The sequence below is a fragment of the Polyodon spathula genome, chromosome 17, assembly GCF_017654505.1.
Source record: "Polyodon spathula isolate WHYD16114869_AA chromosome 17, ASM1765450v1, whole genome shotgun sequence".
In the NCBI taxonomy this organism is placed as follows: Eukaryota; Metazoa; Chordata; class Actinopteri; order Acipenseriformes; family Polyodontidae; genus Polyodon; species Polyodon spathula.
This window is the reverse complement of record NC_054550.1, coordinates 28,606,643-28,630,086: the sequence shown is the minus strand read 5'-3', so window position 1 is coordinate 28,630,086 and position 23,444 is coordinate 28,606,643. Positions and strand designations below refer to the sequence as shown.

Here is a 23,444-nt window from a genome sequence, read left to right as displayed (position 1 = left end):
CGACACAAACTTTGCAAAGCTCTTATTTATACAGCTCAACGACAGACGAATGCACATGACTGACTTCATGTGGTAAAGTGCCCGCCCCTGTGTATATTTTGTGTTATGCATTTGTGTTTTAATGTTGGTGTATAGTCATTGGTGCACGGGATGTAAACGGGTCTGTGTAACTGTATTTAGGCACGAGAATTGCACAGCACTTCATGTGCAAGTAAAATGTAATATGTGAACACTGGGAATTGCACTTTATTAATTCATGTGCAGTTGTACTGCGATTCCAATTGAATGATTGATTAGCAGTCGAGTCTCGGTACAGCAGCATAAAAGCAGCATGTTTTTTACTCACTCAGGGTTGTGTGTTCAGTGAGTGGAGAACGGGATTGGAGACGGAGGTAATAATAATAATAATAATAATAATAATAATAATAATAATAATAGTAGTAGTAGTAGTAGTAGTAGTAGTAGTGGTAGTAGTAAAAGATCTGCTCACCATGTTTTGTTTGTATAATCCGTTCTGTTTGTCTTTTTATTTTGGCGACGAGTGCCGTGTCCTGTATTTTGTGTTATGTTACAACCGTTTATTTTCTGTCTGTTCTGTTCACTCATTAAATTCTAAGTGAAGCCATTTGCTCAGCTCCACCAAACTCCACCTCTCTCTGTTCATTTATTTCCTGGCTCTGGTCTGACGCCACCCACTCCGGTCGTCTTTGTGACACTTCATCAGTGTTTCTGCCATTTAGCAAACTGGAGGTTAGTTTCCTTTTCTGTGAAGTGTTTTAAATACTCTGCACTTTCTGGTGTCAAGGTTCTTTGGAATGTTTCCTCAATTCAGCCTTTTATTTTTTTCTTTTCTTATATAGTCATTGAGGGTTTGTTCTGGAATTCCATTGTTTATTGGATTCTCTGGGAGGATCAAATTATAAAATATAAATATATATATATATATATATATATATATATATATATATATATATATATATATATATATATATATATATATATATATAGATATAGATATAGATATATAGATGTTCTACATTTTTTTAACTAAGCTACAGTATAGAACTTGGTACAATATGTGAATAACAACTAACAAAAACTGAGCCTGTTTCACTGTCCTAGGCATTGGCGATTCTAAACCTCAGGACTGACCGGTACTGTCTGTGGCCAACCAGAAAGGCAAGAATAGCTGTTTTTTCTCAAGATCAGGAAATTAATATAGCCTTTGAGTACTACTGTTAAAATTTGTATTCTAAATAAACCAAAATCTGTTTGGGCTTTATAAAGCTAAGAGGGAAAATGCACGTATGCTACATGATCACATTGTTCAGTACAAACTAAAAGTGTTTGAAAGTGTCGTCATAGTCCTCTGGCTCACTGTTTAATTGCCTTAATTTCTTCACATCGACTAGACACTTGCCTCATATGCCCATACACCTATGGATCAGGCTGATCATAAATTAATTGTTCATAGGTTTATGGGCAAATGAAGCAAGTGAACATAAAAAGTTGATGTTCTGTTGAAGTTTCACTCATGGCACCCAACAAAATGTTTAGCTCACTTGGGCCATGGGGAGACAACTATATATGATGTCATTACCCCCAGCTCATCCCCAAATTATCACATTCCAGAACATTATAACTAGGGATTCTAGTTTTCGATTGTCCATCTCCCTCCCTTTAAACCCTAATTAAGCCTTAACTGAATTACCAGATTGTTTAAATTAGTGACGTACTACTAGAAACTAACGCAGTGGAAATTGATAAGATGAATTCGGAGATGAGGACCAGAAGGAAATGTAGGTTCAAATAGAATCAGGTGAGATCAATGCACGTTGTTTGTTAACTCAATCGGGAAGAAACAACTTCCTTCGGTAATTAGTGTTTGATTAAGAAAATTAATCTGCTCAAAATATGTTTAAAGGGACATCACATAATCAAAAATAAAACCCGAAAACTAGAAACTCTAATTATAACCTTATACCAGAACTCCAAAAAGAACAGTAAGTACTGAAATTCTGCTTAAGAATTGTAATCAAAGTACAGCATTTTTTTTTTTTTTTTTTTTTTACAAAAAAGATTCAATATTTGTTTGCAATTTTCCACTAAAAGCGTACAGATGCAACAATAAAAAAGCAGGCTGCTGTACTGTCACTAACAGAGAATTCTTAGTAATGCATAATGTTTTGCTGGTATCTCTATACCAACCCTACTGTTAATAATTTGTCTAAAATTAAGCTAGATTGCCAGTTAGCTTTTTTGAATTGAAGAAAAAGAAAGTGCTTGTCATCAAAGTGATTCTGCAGTAAACTCTCAATTGCTTAATGAGAAAACTTCCCACAAGAGGAACTTTTCAAAAGGATCTTGAAAGTACAGACTGCTGCAGTAACATCAATTAGTGTATCTCTTTGTAGCTAGACATACATTATCTGTGTGCTGGGCTCTTGCCAGAGCTTTTCAATCTCAGCCAGTGCTGTAAAAGCACTCTTATCAAAAGCTAATGCTTATAATTATAATAAAAGCCTGTCTAGGTTTTTTTGGGGGGGGAATACACCTGGGTTATTAAGAAAAACATACAGAAGCCTGTTATGATTTCATTTAGACAAAAATACATTTGGATTATTAAGAAAAAAATATGACAAATCAAAGCTGCTGTAATGATTTGATGTAGATAAAATGTATACCCATCCAAAAAATAACCTTCACTAAAAGTTCTGGGGGATTAATTAAGCCACAGGCGGTGATTTCATATCTGTTGGCATTTAAGTAAATGTTGAGGATCCATTGTAATTCAAACAATTAATTGTATATTCATTTAACAGCTGTAGGAACACAATGGGTTGAATAGTTACGTCTTTTTTGTAAGCGGCTGTCAATATGCATCCTGTTTGTGACTCGGTTCATAGCAGTTCAGGAAAGGGTGTGTAATTCAAACAACACTTCAAAGAAATAAAAAACCCTAAACACACACACACACACACACACACACACACACACACACACACACACACACACACACACACACACACACACACACACATATATATATATATATATATATATATATATATATATATATATATATATATATATATATATAAGCACAATACATAATTATGATGGAAAAACTGTAGGAAACACTTTAATTTGTAAGGGTCTGTGTGGCAAAGTGGTTTGCAGTGTGCAGGTGCAGGAATGATGTGGTGATCAATAACAGACAGACAACGATAATCCAGGTGCAATGGTGTTTTATTTATAATCCAGTCACTTGACAACAGTAAATAATGAATGGTAGTATACAAGGCGGTGTACTACGCAGTTTAACCCAGGGGTTCTGTCCTGAAACAATATACACGGTATTTAGTACACACACAATATACAACCACGGTCACCAGTCCAAAGTGAGTGCTGTAGTGCTCATTGTGCAAATACAAGTTATCTTAAAACAAGTGCAGTGTTGTTCGTGTTTTGTGGTGGCCCTTAGCGACCACTCCGGATCGTGTTAGCCATCTAATAACAACAAACAAGTATAATTAGACACGACAAAAACTAACAAAACACTCACGATACACAATACGGTTCTCCTTCAGGGTTAGAATTAACCATAACAAAGGAGCAGATCACCTCGCTATGTCCCCTTATAGATCATCAATCATGACCCCATGGTTAACGATTGCAACCACTCCTCCAATCCGTAGCTGCCAGATTGTTGCCCTTCCCGGTCGATAATTTTGTGTACCATAGCTCCGCCCCCTTTCAAGATGGCTGACTTTTTTTTCTTTTTTTTTCGAAAAATACATATTTTTGTTTTTAATCAATAATACTCATCTTGTAACCAATAATGAATAATCTTGCAGCACTGCAATAATAATGTGCAATTGACTTAATGAAAATCAATTTCACCTAAGCAAGAAACAATTTTGAGATTATACTGCAACCGTGTAAATGGCCTTTCTGGACTTGATGTTTTGATCTTACACTCCACTATGACCTCGCCCTCCTTTAAATAGAAGATTTGCAAAGAGAACAAGATTCAATAATGTTTCTGTGCTAGAATTGAAGCTTTGTAACACTTAAATATCACTTGTTCTTTTCCCTTTGGTGTTCAGATGCATAACAATTAGATACTGCACTTCTAGCACAGTAATTATACTGATTACATTTATATGGACCTAAATAGTTAGTTGTGTCTGCAAATGTTCTCACATATTTAGATCTACAGCTAGGAGATCTAGACCCATACAGTAGATTTACACTGGCCAATGAATCCCTCAGTTTCCCAATCCTCTGTCTTTTGTTTGCTTCGTCAACATCGATTGCTTGTTGTCTGAGTCACAGAATGAATCATAGTGCATATAATGTGTATTTTAGCACTGCCATAGATTCAGTGGCGGTAGACTGTTGAAAGTGACATTTTGTATTACACTATTCTTGCATGTTTTATTTTACTTAATTTTATTTTAACTCTGTATAGCACAACAAAAGCATTACTAATCCTAACACTCCCCAGTTCCCTGATTCTGAGATGGTGGCAGGGAGCTTTACCATGTAACATGATGCAAATTAGAAATAAAGTAAAAGGAAATAATGCAGTACTTATCTCTCTGACAGGAAGACAGGCATCCAACTGCCAATAGTATTTATGTTGGCATAGAATGACATTTTCCAGCAGTCTTATGAGCTGAGTCATATTGTTTTTAACTTTTAACATCGGAGTTATTGAGAAAAACATTTAAAGACTTGATGTTCTGATTTTATTTAGACTAAATGTACACCCGGTGTATTTACAAGAAATAACCTTTCACTAAAAATTCATTTAGTTACAGGCTGTGACAGAAAAAAGAGGATCACAGTTGTTTAAATAAATAGAATAGCAACAGGAAAGACATTTTAATTTGAAAATCTCAAGTACAGGATTATGATATGTTTAAGTATTTGAAGTTTGACAGTTAACTTACAAAGTAATATTGCATTAAACATAAAGTTGTACCAACTGCCTTTGAAGTGATTCAGGACACTGCTGGGATCATCAAAGACAGGGCAATTTTTCTGTCACCTAAGCAAGGAAAACATATTGAAAGCACAGGGAGCCTGGAGCCATATGGGGCTTCTCTTTAAAGGAATCGTTACCAAAAAAAAAAAAAAATCAAGACAGAGTGCCATTTCTCAACTATTTTAACATGCTGCCCTAATTGCCAAGCTTTGTGATTGACCTGAAGTAGTGCAAGTGTAAATTGGTCTTTGAAGTTGCTCAGGACTGGAAAACTACAGGAATTTTTTTCTGAATGAAGAAATATGACGAATTGTCTATGACATGAGTACAGGGAGACGTGGATCATTCTTTAGGAATATTTGGAAACCTTACTTTCTTAATGCATACGGTGTATGTTCTCCTTATTCTACGTCAGTTACACGATATGATTAATAGCTGCTCAGCTGAGTTAGGGGTATTCCTTAGTATCCGCCACTGTGGATGAAATGTTTGTATATATGATAATGCTCAGATCTTCCTCTTTTTCCCCCCACTCTAACACCACCATCCCCTCCCGTATCTCTACCTGTCTGTCTCCTATCTCATCCTGGATGCATATATATATATATGATATCATGGAATCTACCATATATATCCCCGCTCGCATCCAGTTCAAGCCTCTTGTACTCACCTACCGATGCCTTGACCAGACTGCACCCAGCTACCTCTAGACCTCTAGATTTCATTGCTAATTCTGTACATACTGTTGATACATGTATTGGCCATTCAAGGCCAATGAAGACTTAAGCATGTCTAAGTACGCTGCATTTTCATTCTGGAAACCATTGCTAATATGCATGCTGTTCTAGGTAGTGTCATTCCTTCCTTTGACAGTGTATCCTTTAGTATCTTTACCTAGCAACACAATCCGATTTCTAAACTCGCCTGCAGTACCTTGTAAATAGTCATGATTACTGAGTGACAATATGCTTGAGCACCAATCTGAGCTTGGTTACACTGAGAGGTGGAAACATGAGCTGACATTCACATTACAATGAAACTTCACATTCTTAATGAAGTGACATTTTAGTGCACAAACAGGTTTTAAAAATGGTATCTCTTAGTGTATTATTATTATTATTATTATTATTATTATTATTATTATTATTATTATTATTATTATTAGCAGTAACAGTACTAGTACTAGTAGTATTACAGTGAATGGTAATAATGTTCCAGGCTAACTTTCTAGTTAATAGGGCTCTTTTATTCAATGGCACAATTATGCTAAATAGTTAAGTATATTACCTCGCTGTCAAAAGGTAGAATTATGTCTATAAATGTTAATGGTCTCGGATTATGTGAAAATGATTGATTCTATGGAGGAATTGAGGTGGTTCTCAAGTGCCATATCACCTTGTTAAATTTCACATCAGGTATGTTTGTATTAGACAGTCGCTTTGCAAATACTGTATGTATTGTGTGATGTGAGTTAAACCTATTATTAGGGATTTTGAAATGCAGAATTGTGAGCTAGAGAACTAAATAACTTTTATATATATACAGAATAAATGGAAATACTTACAATGCCATCATAAACATGCATTCCACTAAATAAATCATACTGAATCAGTGCTCAGCTGTGCTTTATTTGTACTATATTAAGCCAGTATATTGGAAAAAAACAGATTACGGTACATACAAACTAAAGATTTACCAATTGTATTTTTTTTAAATCAGTTTTTAACGTACAATATCCTTTTTGTTTTGCATTTTAAGATTGTTTCAAATATAATAAAAATCTTCAACAAATAAAATTAGAGTAATGTATTATCTGCTACAACATGAAAAAACAACAGTCTACCTATTAATCAGTGAAGAAATATGAACGAAGAAAGATTTCTCTTAGGAAGTCTGGAGCTTCTTCTATAACAGTCGTTGCTAATAACAACAATGTTAGTATAGAACAACCAAGCACACTACCTACATTTGTTTGTTTTTATAGTTACATTTTCTGGTCACTTCAGTAATCATGAAATAGTTCAATTCAGTGTGATTATAAGATATAATGTTATTTGTGGTTTAGAGTCCACCAATATCATTGACACCCTTCATGGTGCTAGCTGCAGAATGGATTATGAATGTAATCACTGATACTTCCTTCTTAACCTGTTCCCAGCGTCTGGCTTGGTCTGGATCATTCTCAATATCAAATAAAGCATCCGTGAGACCAGGAAAACTTGATGAACCATAAGCATCATGTAGACTTGGAGCGAAAATGACATGCCTGTGAAACACAACAAACAAAATGACATTGTGGGCAGTTTAAATATAAATAAGTTAACTGTGTAGATTTATATATAATAATAACTAACTACCTGATGAAAATGCTGAAATAAATAATTGTAGACATCTATTCGTTGTAACTTTTTTCCTTATCCACAAAAGCAAAACTTTTGCTACGAAAGATTTTTACTAAAATTATTTGTTTTTGAGAAATTATGAATTTCAATTGGAGTATGTAAACTTTTGACTACAACTTGAACAATGGTGCACTTCTCTCACAATGTATAATGCTAGAGATCTCACTAAGAAGACGCAACAAATATTTAAATTAGTATGTTGCGGCTGTCTTCATTAACATATTTTCTCTTAGTACATAGGACTAAATATTTATTTTGTTAAGTGTAGCAGAGAAAATGCAAATTGCGGTATGTTTGGACTGTGACTGGCTCATCTTAGTAACCCTGCCCCTGGGGTGTAGATGTACTGGGCCAGTCGCTGCACAAACACACAGCAATTTGCAATAGCAATAATCAGATAGAAGAATGGGAAGAAATGGAAATTTGGTGAGCATTCTTTTAAGTAATACTACACAGAGATCCCAAATTTAAAAGAACCAAGTACCATGAGTTTTTGGTTCCAAATGAAAAGTTACAGGATTAGATGTACTAAGATGGGCCAGTCACAGCACAAACATACAGCAATTAGCATTTTCATTGCGACACTTGCAAAGTATACATTTTGTCGTATGTAACAATTTTGATTATTCAGACCTCTGGGTGACGAGAAGCATTTGTACCTCTGTTTCTATTGTCTCCTGGTATGACCTGCCAGTTGGGAGGCACTAATATTCATTGTAGTTGACACCGGACAGACTGTTACAAGTGAGTTAAATGCAGGGACAAGAAGAATTAAGAGTCTCCATGGAAACAGAATAGTATATCATCCATGAAATTCTTTTCCACTTTTGCAATAAAAATACCTCTTAAGCACTTGAGGGAGAAATAAGTGAAGCATTAAAAAAATCAGTGGACGTGAGGGAGTGCATACTTTACTGACAGGAAAGCTGACACATACATGTATAAAACTATAACCCACATGTCACTATTGTTTGATAATGCTTTCAGTGTCCAATGGAAAATTCACAAGCCTACAAGCTCAATACCTTTTCTATACATTTCACCAATCTGTCCTAGAAAACAAATTGTATACATAGTATTGCCACTGTCAGCTAATCCTCAGCTCAAAAAGCACCAATAATGTTTGGGTAGCTAAAGAAATGACAGAATCTGTTACGAAAACCATGCATGTGCAATTTTAGCAGAAATTGTGTTAATAATCTGGATCTAATAGGGCCCCTTTATGTCTGTATTTATTTAAAAGAAATTGCCCGTCAATGAAACCTCCACTATGAAAAATAGCTGTTTTGACATAATTGGGGTAACATTGAGGTAAACGCCCAACCTCCCCCCCCCCAAGGGAAATTAAATTTTATGCACACACATGGTGAAAATCGGAAATTTAAAAAGTTGATAGATAAATGTACCAATTCCACATAGAAAAATCCAAGTAAACACAATTTGTTTTTATTGTGTTTGAACAAAATATATATTTTTTCCAAGGGGCGTTTTGCTGCAATTCAAATGTTTGTTTGTAAAACAATGCATATTACCTTAATAAACAAAACACAGTGCCATTAAAAAGGAAGAACTTTATTTAAATCACAAATATCAAACATTTTAATCATTCACTTTATCATTTAAATAGTGAATTAAAGTAGGAGGCCTAAATCAGAACTACACAACATTTCACCATTTTTATTTATTTATTTATTTATTATTTATTTTTTAATATAAATGTAGCCCTCCCTACTCACACATTACAAAGCATACCCTTCAGGGTCAAAGTTTTGATTTCTGCGGGACTTGCATTTTAAATAGCATAATAATTAACATTTTTAACATTCAACATATGCCAAGAAACAATTAAAATATCTGTTTTTAAAGATAAATTCTAATTTCTCTTAATTATTAACCTTACATTAAACACCCAACTAAGGGTGTATTTTACCAGAACCCAACCAGTGTTGAAGATCTTTAACACAGTATATCAAAACAGCAACCAGGTCAGTACAATACATAAAATCTTCAGCAATGTAGGAGGGGGCAACTTACCCTATCAATACAGACCACATGTTTGGGCCTACAAAAAATTCCCAGCTAACACCCTGTGCTTAAACTGTTGGATTTATACTCAGAAGGCCTACTATTACTGTAATACATTTTCCAGAAAAAAACACATTATTAATGTACATCTACAAACATTTTTTTTTAAAGTCACAACGTTATAAAAACTATGTTTTACAAAAAATGTTTTAATGCTCAAGCGTCGAGGTGTGCTTTTGTTTCAGTATAGATATTCATTGGAAAGAAAGTTGAGGACACAAGGGTTGAGATAACATGAATTTTAGAGCAATCTAGTGTTCAAAAACATGAATTAATGATGGTAGGTGTCTTAACCCATAGGGCCGTATTACCCCATTGAGAAGATGTCTACAGAATACCAGTAACTCATAAAATCAAAAGAGTTGCACCATATGAGTCATTACTAACTATGTGCCACCCACTCGAATCGAATAATGAGAAGTATGTTTCTGAAAGCTAATTTAAGATTAGGTCAGTTGTTACATAATTTACAGAACTATCATGATGCCATCAGAACCTAAGGGCGCAATTATACAAAAACGTATTAAAAGATCTAAGTTTGTCTTAGCTTATCATATTATCTAGAACAGCAAATTGAGAAGTTTAGCTCCTCGTGGAAAGTGGTTTGTCAGTTATTTCATTTAGCAACTGAATTATGGTATTCTTCATTTTCTTTTCAGAGTTGACATTATAATCTACTAATAGTGTTGAATACTTGAATAATGCCATACCTGTACCATGGTCTGCCGAAAATTCCCAAAGGATCAATAAAGGCCCTCTCTAGATCCATAAGCTGATCATTCAGTCTGCGGACCTCTAAAGGGCTAAAACAAGCAACAATGAGTACATTTAAAAACGTGACAGAGGAAATACATTAAAAACAAGGCACAATAGTTTAGAATAGAGGAGGAAATAGTTCATTAGCTAACGTAGATAATTAACTTCTAATTGTATGTGCCCATGTTACTTGGCATGAAAGTTGATTACCAGTATTTGGAATAAAAAAAAACAAAAAAAACATGAAAGGTCTTGTAAATATAAATTTTGAAAAAATGCATTTGTTTGTCTGTCTTTCTGCTTATCAATACATGCAAAAAATCCATTGCTCAGGCTTTTTGTTAGGCACAGTCTGTTATGTAATTTTATTTTAGGTGACTTGGAGTGGATATTATATGTATAAATGCTTGTGTGATGGTGATTCATGATATGAAAGAGATTTCAGCAACTGATTAAAACAGACTATACTATTCACTTTTACTAACATAAGGAATAACGAACGCTCCCACGAACTCACATGCATTAATACACACCTTTGTGTAAGTAATGTATCCAACATTGCATATTGGGCTAGGAGAGAACATTTCAGTTGTGAAGTTTAAATCTAACATTTCTAATACATGTTTTTCTGAAAGAAATGAAAAGAAGCCTGAAAAGGATCTGTGCCAGGTCTGGAAATAACCATTTAGAAATATACCATCTTCTCTTTTTGCTTTTATTCAATGGGCCAGCTGATTAAAAGCTGATAACAGTGTATTAAAAGCAAGGTGCCTATCAGCTGAGCTGCAGGAGAGAGGACCTATGCAAACATTTGCCTATAAAGTAATTCTGTTCTTTTTTGGTTACATATTTTTCTGTTTGTGTATACTGCAGCATTGTAAAGTTGTTGATGATTTCACTCGGATTACATTTTATAAATATGTTTTGTTTTCAGGTGGAAGGAAGGTCAGATTGTTTGCAAAGCAACTTGATCCAAATTGCTTCCTTTAGTAAAATGTTTATTAATAATTATATATGAAAAAAACTAAAAAACAGTAATGTTATGCGTCTATTTGTATTTTGCTTAACCTTACCCCTTCATAAGAACAACTGCAATACAAATATACAGTACTGTCCCTTGAAGGGATACATTTACCGAATACTAGGTGGGGAAGCATATCATAATTGAGCTCAACACTAAATCTCACAGGTTGAAGCACTGTGCACTGAAAACTGTGCAGCACAGGCTTGTGTACATGTAAAGATCATTTTAAGATACCCCATTGTCATGCAAATTCCATATGATACATTTCACTGGCCTGGATTTTTAGTATGACACAATGGGGTTACAGTTCATGTAGTTCTGATGTCATGCTATTTCTCATGACTGTAAGCAAACGAGAGTGGAGCTATTTCATTTAACCTCTAAGGTACCATCATACATAGCATTGCACATTTGTCAATTTGTCGATGGTGTTTAGAGGAGGTTTTCAGGTTTTGCGTGACAAAGTGGAAAATTATGAGATTTTGTCATGGAATAAAAGCCCTGTTCAGTTTGTAGTGTAATGACATGGTTTCAATAGCATTTACACTTAAGGGTTCAAAAGCACTATCCAGGCTTTTGGGGGCTGAAACTTGTAACACTGCTCCACAATTGGTCTCTTCAGAAGCGATTTTTGCAGGAATAGTTAGCAAGCATGATAAGCAGAAGCCACAGAGGAGCAATAAGAACACACTCAATAAAACACCAAACAGGTAAGACATTGGATATTAGGAAAATGCCACTGAAAAACCACTTTGGGGGATTGCTTTGTACAGATAACAGAAGGAAGGTTCTCTAAGTGGATTTGTACACTGACAAAATATAGATTTAGATTTCAATGCATAAAATGCCTCTGGCTACTGAATGCACAAAACTGTTTAACTACATACAGAAGTATGATAAGTATGGCTAAGAAATTCAGCCAGCTGCTTCCAGAGAAAAGCAATTTGGCAGTTACATGGAAAATAACAGAAAACTGCAGCCTTATTCTCCTCATTTTAATTAGATCTTTTTTTTTTTTTTTTTACAATAACAGATAGCTGAGAAAATTTATTGGCTGGAACAAAAAACTGTGTACCTGAGATGTTTAAATTTAACTTGAATTGACCTCATTATACAGTCGATATATAAAGCTGTCTTTTAAGGTGCTAAACTTTATCATCTGGTGGTGTTCCCAGTCTGTGGGTAGAAATTCACTAAACAAATAAACAACAACAAAACAGCATCACATTTTACATTGTAAGGTAAAAAACTGAGGCCACAACTTGGATGGGCATGCCCCCTCAAATACATTGTACATTGGCCCATCTGCAATGGAGGGGAATTGTTAGTTTTATACATATTTTTCTATGGTTTTTTGCTGCTGTAACTATTATAATTTGATTGATTCAGTTAGCCATCCTATTATCATATATATAGGGTAAGCAAGTTTGAAAACCAACAGTGGAGGTACTTACAGGCCTTTGATGCCATGGTAACCACACTCACTTATTTATATTTAAATGTATTAATGAGCTTCTGATGCCATTTACTACATAGTTAGTGATGTAACTGGTATACAGTGTCCTCTAGCCTTGTCAATTTGTTTTAGTTTACTGTAAACAAAATAAAAAAAATAAAAAAAAACATTAATTCTTCCAGCATGTCTGTCTTTAAAAACCTCCTCCAATTCCAAAGTCCCCTTGGAGACAAACAAAGGACAATTGTCAATAAAAATCAGATTTGTTTTCTACTATCAGTCAATTCATTTGTACTGAGCAGTCCTGTTTACGGTTGAAATATCTAAGGTTAAGAGGAGCAGTAGTAGCATTAGATACGCCATGCACCTAGCCATGCCCTCTGTGATGTGCGGTTAGCTTAATAATGTTCAAGTACAACTGGCAGACTACTATATTTCTTTTTTTTAACAACAGCCCTTTAACAAAATCATAGCAAAATCATAGCATTTTGTTTAAATCCTCTCTCCCAGAATGCTTTATAATCTTAAAAGGGGTCTGTGTAACGTAATCCCTGACGTCCACCTTCAAGCTTGAACTTATATCTTATAAACCAGATCAGTTTAGAAGAGCTGCCAGTGGAACATCAAAACAAAACAAAACAAAAAGGTCTGCATGTAATTGTTAAAGAAATGCAATATATATTTTTCTCCCTGTAGGATTTTCTATTGTACAAACAAAGGAGGCAGTAAGGACTGCAAGTCTTGATGAATCATGCAGCTGAGCTGCTCGACTTACAGTGAGACCTTAGACACCTCATTTTATCAAAATACTGCTGCATTTTTGACACTGTGGGGTAGATGTACTGAAGTGTTGCCACTGTTGCAATAGTCAGAAGCCAGTTGCAAACAAGTCAGAAGTCTAGGGTGAAATGAATTAAACAAATGCTATGCTATTCATAACTTTTTAGGCAGTGCTTTGTAGCAGCAGTTTTTCTTAGCAGTTGAACCATAGATGAATATGTAATTATGGGCGTTCCTGCATAAATTTGCAAAAAAGGGGGTGGATATAGTGCAAATCAGAGATCTCAAATAATGTACTAAAGCTGCCGACAATGTGGCACTTAAAATTGCATCAATTTGTTACACATTTTTGAATGCATATTTTAAACAGTAGCAATTGTTGTTGGCATTTCCCAGTCCACTATTTCTCTTGTGTTGCTAGCTGTACTCAATGCATTTTTGAGGCAAACACCCAAGTACTTAATTTTCCATAAAGGCAGGGTGTACTTTCAAGCCTTAAAAAAAATTTCAATGGCATTTCTGGTTTCCCCAACGTATTGTGAGCAATAGACTGCACACATGTGCCACTAACCCTCCAGCTCATTCTGAGCATCTGTATGGGAACATGATCTATTGTGTGTTAATTGTCTAGGCTACTAAGTAGGCCAAGTTAAAAATACTCATAATTAAAAAACAAAATGCTAAAATGATTTAGTTTCAAGTAACAATAATCTTTTATTCACATTGTACACTAATGTGTACAACGCAGCATCATGATTTATTTTGTGTTACCGGCAGCCTACAGGCTAAAGTAAGAAGAAAGTGTGCTAGGTATGCATTTGATTTTACTAGTGTACTGTAAAGCTCTACTGTACAGATTTATATTTTTGCATTAAGTAATATGTAGCCTACCTAGAACACATTAGCGTTATTTCAGCGCAATGATTTACATTTAAAATGCATTGAGCAATATAAATGTATGTGTGTGCGATTTTATTCTATTGTTTTTTTAAACCCAACACTGCCTTACCTCGAACAAACATGTCCAGTTTAGCGAGGGGCTACTGTATGATTATGAAAAGCTTTTTGGGGGTGAAGGTGGGGGCCCACTATAGAATCTGATGGGATTAAACTGCCTTTCATTATTTTTTTTAGATATAACAGTATTAAAATAGGTAAAATGAAGACGGAATAGAATGCATTAACATATTTTCTCTTAGTACATATGAGAAAATGTATACTTTGCAAATTGTCGCAACGAAAATGCAAATTGTGGTATGTTTGCATTGGTGCAACTGGTCCATCTTAGTACATCTACCCCTGTAACTTATCTTTGGAACCAAAAACTCATGGTACTTAGTTTTTTTAAATTTGGGGTCTCTGCGTAGTATTACTTAAAAGAATGCTCACCAAATTTCCATTTCTTCCCATTCTTCTATCTGATTATTGCAAGCCTCTGTTAAAACCCCTGCTTTTACAGCATTTTTTTTTTTTTTTGCAGTCACTTCAGTGAATGCAATTTTAATGTCAATATTGCAACACTTCATCTGTGTCCTTGCTTATAATTTAAATTTTTTTATTCAGATTTCTCAATTCACTTTTTCCTTCTTAGCCTAAGCTGCCGAGGAGCTGCAGATGGGTCACTCCATCAAGCCTGGCCCGTACTCTGTAGAGCTCCATAGGCACTGCTCCCACACATGCTACTGCACCCCCTAGACTGGAAATGTCTATGGCTAGTTCTGATTGCTACCGCTCCACCATAAAGGTACAACAAAATAATTTTCTCTTATTTTTTTCTGAGAATGTGGCATACTCTCAAGTAGGTAATTAACTGGCTTATTTCAACCCATTCAATGGCAGTAAGGTGCTGGAAATGGAAAATCGAATGATTTCACCTGAACACATTTTCTAAGAAAAAGTAACAGTATAGCTTCACAAGAAATGACATCAATTACTTATTTGCTATTAGACATTGATTTCTTGCTTTCATACACATAACTAATCATTTTTTAACAATCACACATAACTAGATCACTAGAACTAGAACAAATCTATGTGATGTTATTGATTCATTAAAACTGATGTTATTTAAAGCAAAAATCTATTTATCATTAGCCAGGAAGAATAACGGAAACAGCAAGACATGAACCGGCAACAAACAAAACTTTTATAACACAGAACAATTGAGAAATTAAATATGAATAATAGGTTACTCGTTAATGCCAACTTTTGAAATAACACTAATGTGTTTTATGTTACCGTAAGGAATACAAAGGGAAAGCTATTTAATATACAAAGTTGCATTTCCATAAGAGTTACTTCTAAGTGTTACTAGATAAAGTTTGGAATGACTTGCTGCTCCTTGTGGAAGTTTGGATAATATGTAAAAGAAACCATCTCTGGTCATATTGTTTAATTACAGTGTGAAGTCCTGCTGTTCAACTTCTGACTTTGATATTCACCTTTATATTGAGTTGTGAGTTTATTTTGCTCACTGTTAAGTTTCCACACACTGCTGCTGGGAACTAATCTTGTTCCTGGTCTCTTGTTACATTACTTCAATAATATGCTCCCTCTTGCTCTCAGGTTTGATGATTTCTTGATTAGAGCTTCTCAGTCAGATGGTGTTTCAAATGCTATGGATCTGGAATTGCACTGTACACAGTTTAAACATGGAAGTCTTTCTTGTCCATTGCACATTGTCACTAGGGATGTGTTTATGGGGAAGGGCTCTCGAAACTATTTAATCCAGTATCCTTTTCTTTTTTTTTTTTTTTTTTTTTTTTTTTGATGCACCTAATAAAAAGTTACCAAACTACTAACTCTGAAATTTAATGTAGGACAGTTTAAGAAGTCTTGATGTATGTAATGAAGGTTTATTTTTCTTGTGCAAACGACAGAAATCTTGCCCATTTCAGCAGTACATTCCAGTGTTGTACAATGTATTCTATAACCCCAAACTTGTTTTTTTTTTTTAGTTTTTTTTTGTGCCACTGAAAAATCATGGTGGTTGTTAAACTGAAAAGAGGGCACAGTAATCCTCTGAATCTTTCAGGCTTGATAAAAACTTAAACATACCCCTGTAGATAATTATATTTTCTAGGAAATATTTTGCCTCTAGTGTTGTTAGCTATAGTAGACTTAGGATTCTCTAATGTTACATTTTTATCAGTAACGATATTCATTTTCAGTATTTGGCTTTACAGCAAGGCTGAGAGAATCTAGAATCTATGGTTAGCTTTAATAAACTAACAAAAGAACAAATAAGTAAGATACAGTTGATATGGTAAATGCAAAGATAAGCCAAGTGTAATAAATGCCAAATCATATGAAAGTGGACAGTGTTTCCACAATGTTGTAATGATTAGGCATGACATATGTAGTTTACTGTGGTCAAAAATGTACTTAATATTCCATTGTAACCCCTGTCTCATATTTTTCTAAATTTTAGTGGCACATTTTAAGTCCATTGAACTTGAAAGTCTAACTTAAATCCGATGGCATTTTATCACAGTTTAATAAGTGGAAAACCCAGGCTTTTATTCCTTTAAGGGTTTTAGATAGCACCCTAGTATCCTCAGGTCAACAGGAGTTTAATTTACTAAATGAAAAGATTGTGTGGGTGAATTATTTAATACTATTCATACTTGGCCTGTGTGCAGTGCTGCATGTGGTCATCATCAATCCATTAATGCAATCACTATTGCACAAAGCTCTCTTCATCCATTAGCTGATTAACCTTATTCTACATTTGGAAAGTGGCTAAACAGATGAGTATCAGTAATGACAGACAATCTTATCAGCCGTGTTTCTCAGCTAATAACGTCTTTGTCTTTGGCAATTTACAAATGAGGCTTTAAAGTGGCTGCATCGCTGTTTCTGGTTTCTACGTGTGTGTTGTTTATCCTCAGACTCCCTGATAACTAGTTTAGCTAGCTGCATTGTTGATTTAGAGAGCTATTGTAGTTCACAGATGAATATAATATATTGATTGTAGTTGCCAATCAAACGGGAGCTGTATCTTCAAATTAAATTAAACATCTTGAGACATATTCCCAGATAAGCTCTTGCCATACCTGCACTGCTGTAATTTTGGGCATAATCAAACTGATTGAAATTGAAGTCTTCATAATCAAGCAGAACACTGGTTCTCTTTAAATGTGATAATCTAGTGAGGGCTGTGAATGCAAGTGTATAGAATATTAAGTCACAAAGCTTTTATTTTAATAACATAAAATTTGTAATTTACAAAAAAAAAAAAAAAAAAAAAAAAACAGACACAGAGTTATGCTGGTATATGCAAATACAGGTAACAGTTTTATGCATACAGTATAACACATCACTTCCTGTATTTGTCTTAGCAATGTCTCAGTGATGCTGTATATCTATACAGTCTATAATCTAAATAGAAAACACACAGTTGTTGAGTAACACTACAAGGTTAATAAAGGTATATTAAAAATAATAATACATAATTATTGCTTCACATTCTGCAGCGCTCTTTTTTTTTAGCATGGTAGTATTTGTTAAATTTTAGCTACTTGTTCAAGACTAAATTATTATTCATAAGGGAATATTAAATCTAAAATGGTTTTGCATTCTACTGATTTTAATTAGCCAGCAGGTTTATTCAGCACTTAATTAGTACAGTCTGCTTGTGTTTCCTTGAAAATGACACACTGCTAAACATACAGTTCAGACAAAAAGCTTTATTTCCTTCCTGACTAAATCTATTGAATCTATAAATTGCAGCTGTCCAGAATGTGCCCTCTTTTCCTTGTATTTTAGAAACAAAGTAATTGGGGGATTGTTCCTTCTTTGGAGAAACAGTGCAAAACATACTACATTCTCTTAAGCTTTTTCGAGATCTGCAGACTAAAAGTATTGCAGTTTTTAGTTTTCTGCCTCAGTTAAAACAAGTAGGTTGTAGTAACATCTTACAATTTCGTTAATATAGACAGCATATACAGCTTCACAGTGTGGGCCAGCTCTCCACACAGTAGATCGTCCAAGATAATGAGAGGCCTGTCATACAACTGACACGAATCAATAATGAATGAATAAGCACTCTCAAAAAATGTTTGCTTGTTGCAGCTTAATGGTCCTAATTAGCTGGCGTTCCTTTCTTGGGCGAGAGAGAACTTGAGACTATAAATTAACCAACAGCTAGAAAACTAGCTACCACGTTGATTTAAGGAGTTATTTTTCTCTTCAGTTTTTGACAAAAGACAACCTTATATAATGCTCAGTACATTATAACCTGTAACTGCTATATAAAACAATATTTCAATAACTGTGGCGGGGGGGGGGCACATAAAAAAATAGGACATTGTAGTCTAACACGGCAGAAAATGTCCTATTTTACAGACATTTAAAATAAATTATAAAACATGTTTCATTTACTTAGTTGTAGAAGAAAAAGTATCTTTCTTTTAAGTAGAGAATGGCATTATCACTCTTCTATCTTTCCTGTAGACTTGATTGATTTGTATATCTATTTCTTGAGACTGTTATCAAGGCTGTTCTTCACAAATCTTCAAGTGAAGAATAGGGAAGATTTTTAGAGAAAAAGTGAGATCTGAAAAAGTAATGTGAATTATTCATTTGAATTATTTATTAAAGCAGCAACGACTGGTTTGATCGTGTCATTGAGATCTAGGAACTGTTAAAGCAGTGAAGATACTTATAGCAACAGTGCAGGTGAGATCCATTCAGGATTTAAACCTGCAAATACCTGATCTTATGACTCAACCTGCACTCCACAGTGTAGTCATTTTACAAGGTAAGCCACTGGGGGTACCCTACCCAAAGCTGCTGCTTGTTAAAAACAAAAAGGGTTAACTAAAAGCACTGTCTCAAGTGCTTGTAATGTATATAAGTACACTAGACACCTCCTGGTTATATGCAGCATGTCAGTACTTTGGCACCACTATGACCAACAAACTAATATTTATCAGGCACTCAAAAACCCAGTTCTATTCAATGAAAAAAATGTATTTGAAAGAAAAATCATATTAAAACATAAAAACTACTTAAAAAAAAAAGAAACAAAGAAACAAAGAATAGCAATCTAAATCTACAGTGTTTTGCTTCAGGGGAAATAAAATTAGGAACCCACAATCATGATTAATTTAAAAGCAATTCATTAGGGATTGAGAATGAACAGTTAAGCATAGATGGGACTGTAGTAATTGGACAAGTTTGTTTAGATACTGAGAATGACGTGTATGACATTCAGATTTATTATAATTGCGACTGGTTTGCCCAATAATGTGACTCCATTATCTGCTCAATTAAAAAATACATTTAAAAGTTATTATAAAGACATTGAAAGCTAAAAGTTTGTATTGTCAATCATTTACTATCCAGTTCCAAGTAATTATATGTTCATTCCGCTGCAGTATGCACCTACTTAGTAAAGGTTCAATATAACACATTTGATACTTTTCTTGTCAGCCTTTTATTATTATATTTTATATTAGGTAAAAGTCATAGGAAATGAGTCCTTGCTGCAAGCAAAACACTCCAAAAAACAGTGCTTTAGATCTGGTTTAATGAGTCTTACTGCAAGACAGCATTTTCAGATTAACAAAGACCTTACGCTAGCACCTATGATTATCTCTGACCTGTGTGGGGGCAATGACAATTACACTAAGGAAGATAGGCACATGATCTGCCATTATTGTTTTTTCAATTCTGCTCTTTGTGACATTATTTAAAAGGATGGAGGAGAAAAAACGAAAGAAATCTGAAAAAAAAGAACAGGTAGAAATGTTACAAACATACTGACCAAATGTAAATGCTCTGTCAGCAACAAAAGGAAGTAAAAGCATTGGAAGGATTTGTATCAAAGATGGTATCAAAGGTACAATGACAAATACCAGCAAGAACTAGAATATACCAGCTACAAGAAAACACACTGAAGGCGATGTGACTGAGTAATACTCTATGAAAAGGTAGAATTTAGATGGGAATGAGATGAAAAGGGAACCAGAAAGGCACAAGTAAAGTGCAAAATTGTAGATGATTTATATTCCTGAACATATTGTGTTTCATAAGCAAATGGCAGGCAGGTGTTCCTCAGAATTCTCTCTGCTCAGACACCATTTCCCTCATCCAAAGCAGAATTGATTTGACCAAGCCCAAGCAATAAGTAGAATCAAGTTTAATCAGCTTATTTGTTGATTTACTGAGTGATGTACTTGTGCATTCTCAACACATTGTAAGAAATGGAGGAAATTGCGATGCAAACCCAAGCAGGTTTGAGAGTGTCACGCACACTGAATATTTTAACATTCGCTGTACGTGCTGAAGGCAATTTACACTCCATTTATAACTTTTGCCACCTTTTTAAAGTCAAGAACATTTACACAACAAAACCAGCTGCACTGTGATTAGTGTGTCTCAGTCAGCTTTTCTCTCCTAGATAACTTCAATTTCATTAAGTGGGCTATTTACCATGCCGCATTTTAAACTTTGAAGATGCCTTTTGCTGGAAGTACTGAACATACTTAGTTGACAAGTAAAGTTCAATGAGGAAAGAATTTTGCGTTCCTACAATTAGAACTCCTTTTGTGGAATATAACAAAACTGACATGCTAGATATATAGCATGGAAATAGAAACAAATGAGGAATTTAGTAAAAAAAAATACACCAAGGAGAAAAATATTTTTGTGAATATTTTTGCAGGACACTGTAGCTTTAAAACTCGAATGGAAATGCTGTATCTTATGAGACAGACAATTAAGCTAGTCCAGTTACATTGCTTATTGTAGGGACATACTTCAAATAAATGTATTCACATCAGGGACATAGTTATTTTTATTCCGCCATTTTACAAAAGGGGATCTGCAGGCTAGCTCATACAGAAATATTTCTCAAATGAATGTAACTACCTTGATGTCCTCTCCATCCATACTTGAGCTAAATAAATGCATTCTCTTGTGATTTCTGTTTACTTGTCCGTCACAAACGTTTGTTCGTTTGTATCATTTTATTTTCCCTTGTATTGATTTATTTTTGTCTTGTTTTTATCATTTTCTATTATGTAAGATTCTAATAAGGCTATAATTATTTAACAGTAAGCATTTTCATATCAGTTCAAAAAATTTCATTTAGAGCACTATAAAACTGGTTGTTATTTACCTCATTTATCCCTTGACCACATTCCACACAGGATTTCCAATACACATGGTCGTTAGCTAATTTGTCAATAAATTATTAGCTGCCGACCATACATTCTCACGGGATGTGTTTGGCAGAGATAAGAATCAGATATCGTCCCTGTCAACTACATTTAACTATAATAATAACACATACTGTACATTACTTTAAATAACTGCAATCATAACACAAATACATTACATAACAATAATAATCATACAACAATGCAAATAAACATAGGGGCGGGCATACCCCATCACAGCATGTTTCAGCATTAATTTGCTTCTGTTATGTCAAAATATCCTTGGATAAACAAAACCAGTAGCCATATTTAAAATGAACAAAAAAGCCTGCTCTTCTGAAGTCATTACCTTGATGCACTTGAGCAAGCACAAACAGAAAGTGTTGTTTCTGGATAGGGTTATAAATAAACAAAGTAAAGGATCCTCATAAGTGAAAATGGAAATTATAATTGACTATTAAACAAAATACTGCATGTTTTGTTAAATAATCAGTTATTAAACACTTGATAGAAATACAGGCTCATTGTATGAAAACATAGTTTCAGAATTCAGTCTGAGAATGTTGTAATATTGAATTTCAAGCTCTTTCCAAAGATATGCTGAAAAACAAAAAAATTACAAATTTGAAGCTAATTATTCATTTTCCACTATAGAGACGAACACTGACTGCAGACTAATAAGAACACCTGCTGATAGAGTCACAGTTCAAGCAGCTGCAAGCTCCACCCCCATAGCTATCGCCAGTCAATGAAGGATCTCGATTGAGTAGCCTGCACTGACTTCACTTGTACATGTCATCTTGACTTAGAGACTTATTTCCCAGTCATCAAGGAAGATTGCCTGCAAAGGTACAGCAGGAATTACCCAGAAAACTCCACATTCTTACAGGAAATTGTATTCTCTTGCAGGTATTTTAACTGACAATGTTCTGACGTAGTAAAATTCCAGGATAAACAGCAGTACTGAAAATTACCTTAATTTATTTAAAACTACAAATGTTGACAAAACTGTAATTTACTGTTACACATAGAAGGTATTGTGGGGAACCATATCATAGCCATATCTTTTCTTCCTACAAAACATATTTCACGTGAAAAAATACTGTAGTGTTGAGTGGAAATGAAGGCAGAGTCCCGGGGGTTCCTCTACCCTCCTGCTGCCACGTCGGAGCTCACCTCAGAGCTCAACCCCTATTACTGAAGCAGCACAACAATCGTTCCCTCAGTACCCCATAGTCCCGGCAGTGTTCCGATGTTAGCATACAGAGGCAGGGCTTCCCCTATCAGGCTAGCAACTAATTGCAGCGCTTTCTCTGGCTCAGTCCACTCCTCCAGCCAATCAGCCAGTTCAAATTTCACAAGCTTGCCAAACGGCCATACCGTCATACTGCAGCAGAGTGATGTGGGCTTTGTTGTCGGTAATGGGTTTCTTGTCCATCTTGGCTCCTGTTCCGCCCCCACTGCTCTTTACTTCTGTCAAATCCGCCATTTTGACTCCGGTGTTGCTTTCCTTGTGCATCGCAGCTGCGCATCCATTTTGATGAGGTTGCTCTTCCCTTGGTCTCTCGGCTTGTCCCATCATAGGCATGTTCATCGCTACTCTATGCAAACTGTCTCCGTCTGCTTGCTCTCTGTGGCACCCGGCTCTCTCTGCTTCTGCTCGGCTCCTTGCCTTCATTTCCTGCAGTGGTGCACTTCTGAAACACCAATGTAGCGTTGCATGGAAATTAAAGCAGACTCGCACCGTCTTTTAAGGTTCTCAAATGCAATGATTTATTAAGCC

The 23,444-nt window shown here is 34.9% G+C and overlaps 1 protein-coding gene across 1 annotated transcript in view; it reads right to left on the bottom strand.

Moving 5' to 3' along the window:
• Nucleotides 1-7,054: 7,054 nt before the first annotated feature.
• The window catches only part of LOC121329675 (putative N-acetylated-alpha-linked acidic dipeptidase), a 64,567-nt gene continuing 48,177 nt past the window's right edge, over nt 7,055-23,444 (bottom strand). The window contains exons 16-17 of the mRNA XM_041275382.1: nt 10,191-10,283; nt 7,055-7,259 (exon numbers count right to left, since the gene is read on the bottom strand). Of these exons, the coding sequence (XP_041131316.1) occupies nt 7,055-7,259; nt 10,191-10,283 (298 nt within the window). The remainder of the gene's footprint in view (nt 7,260-10,190; nt 10,284-23,444) is intronic.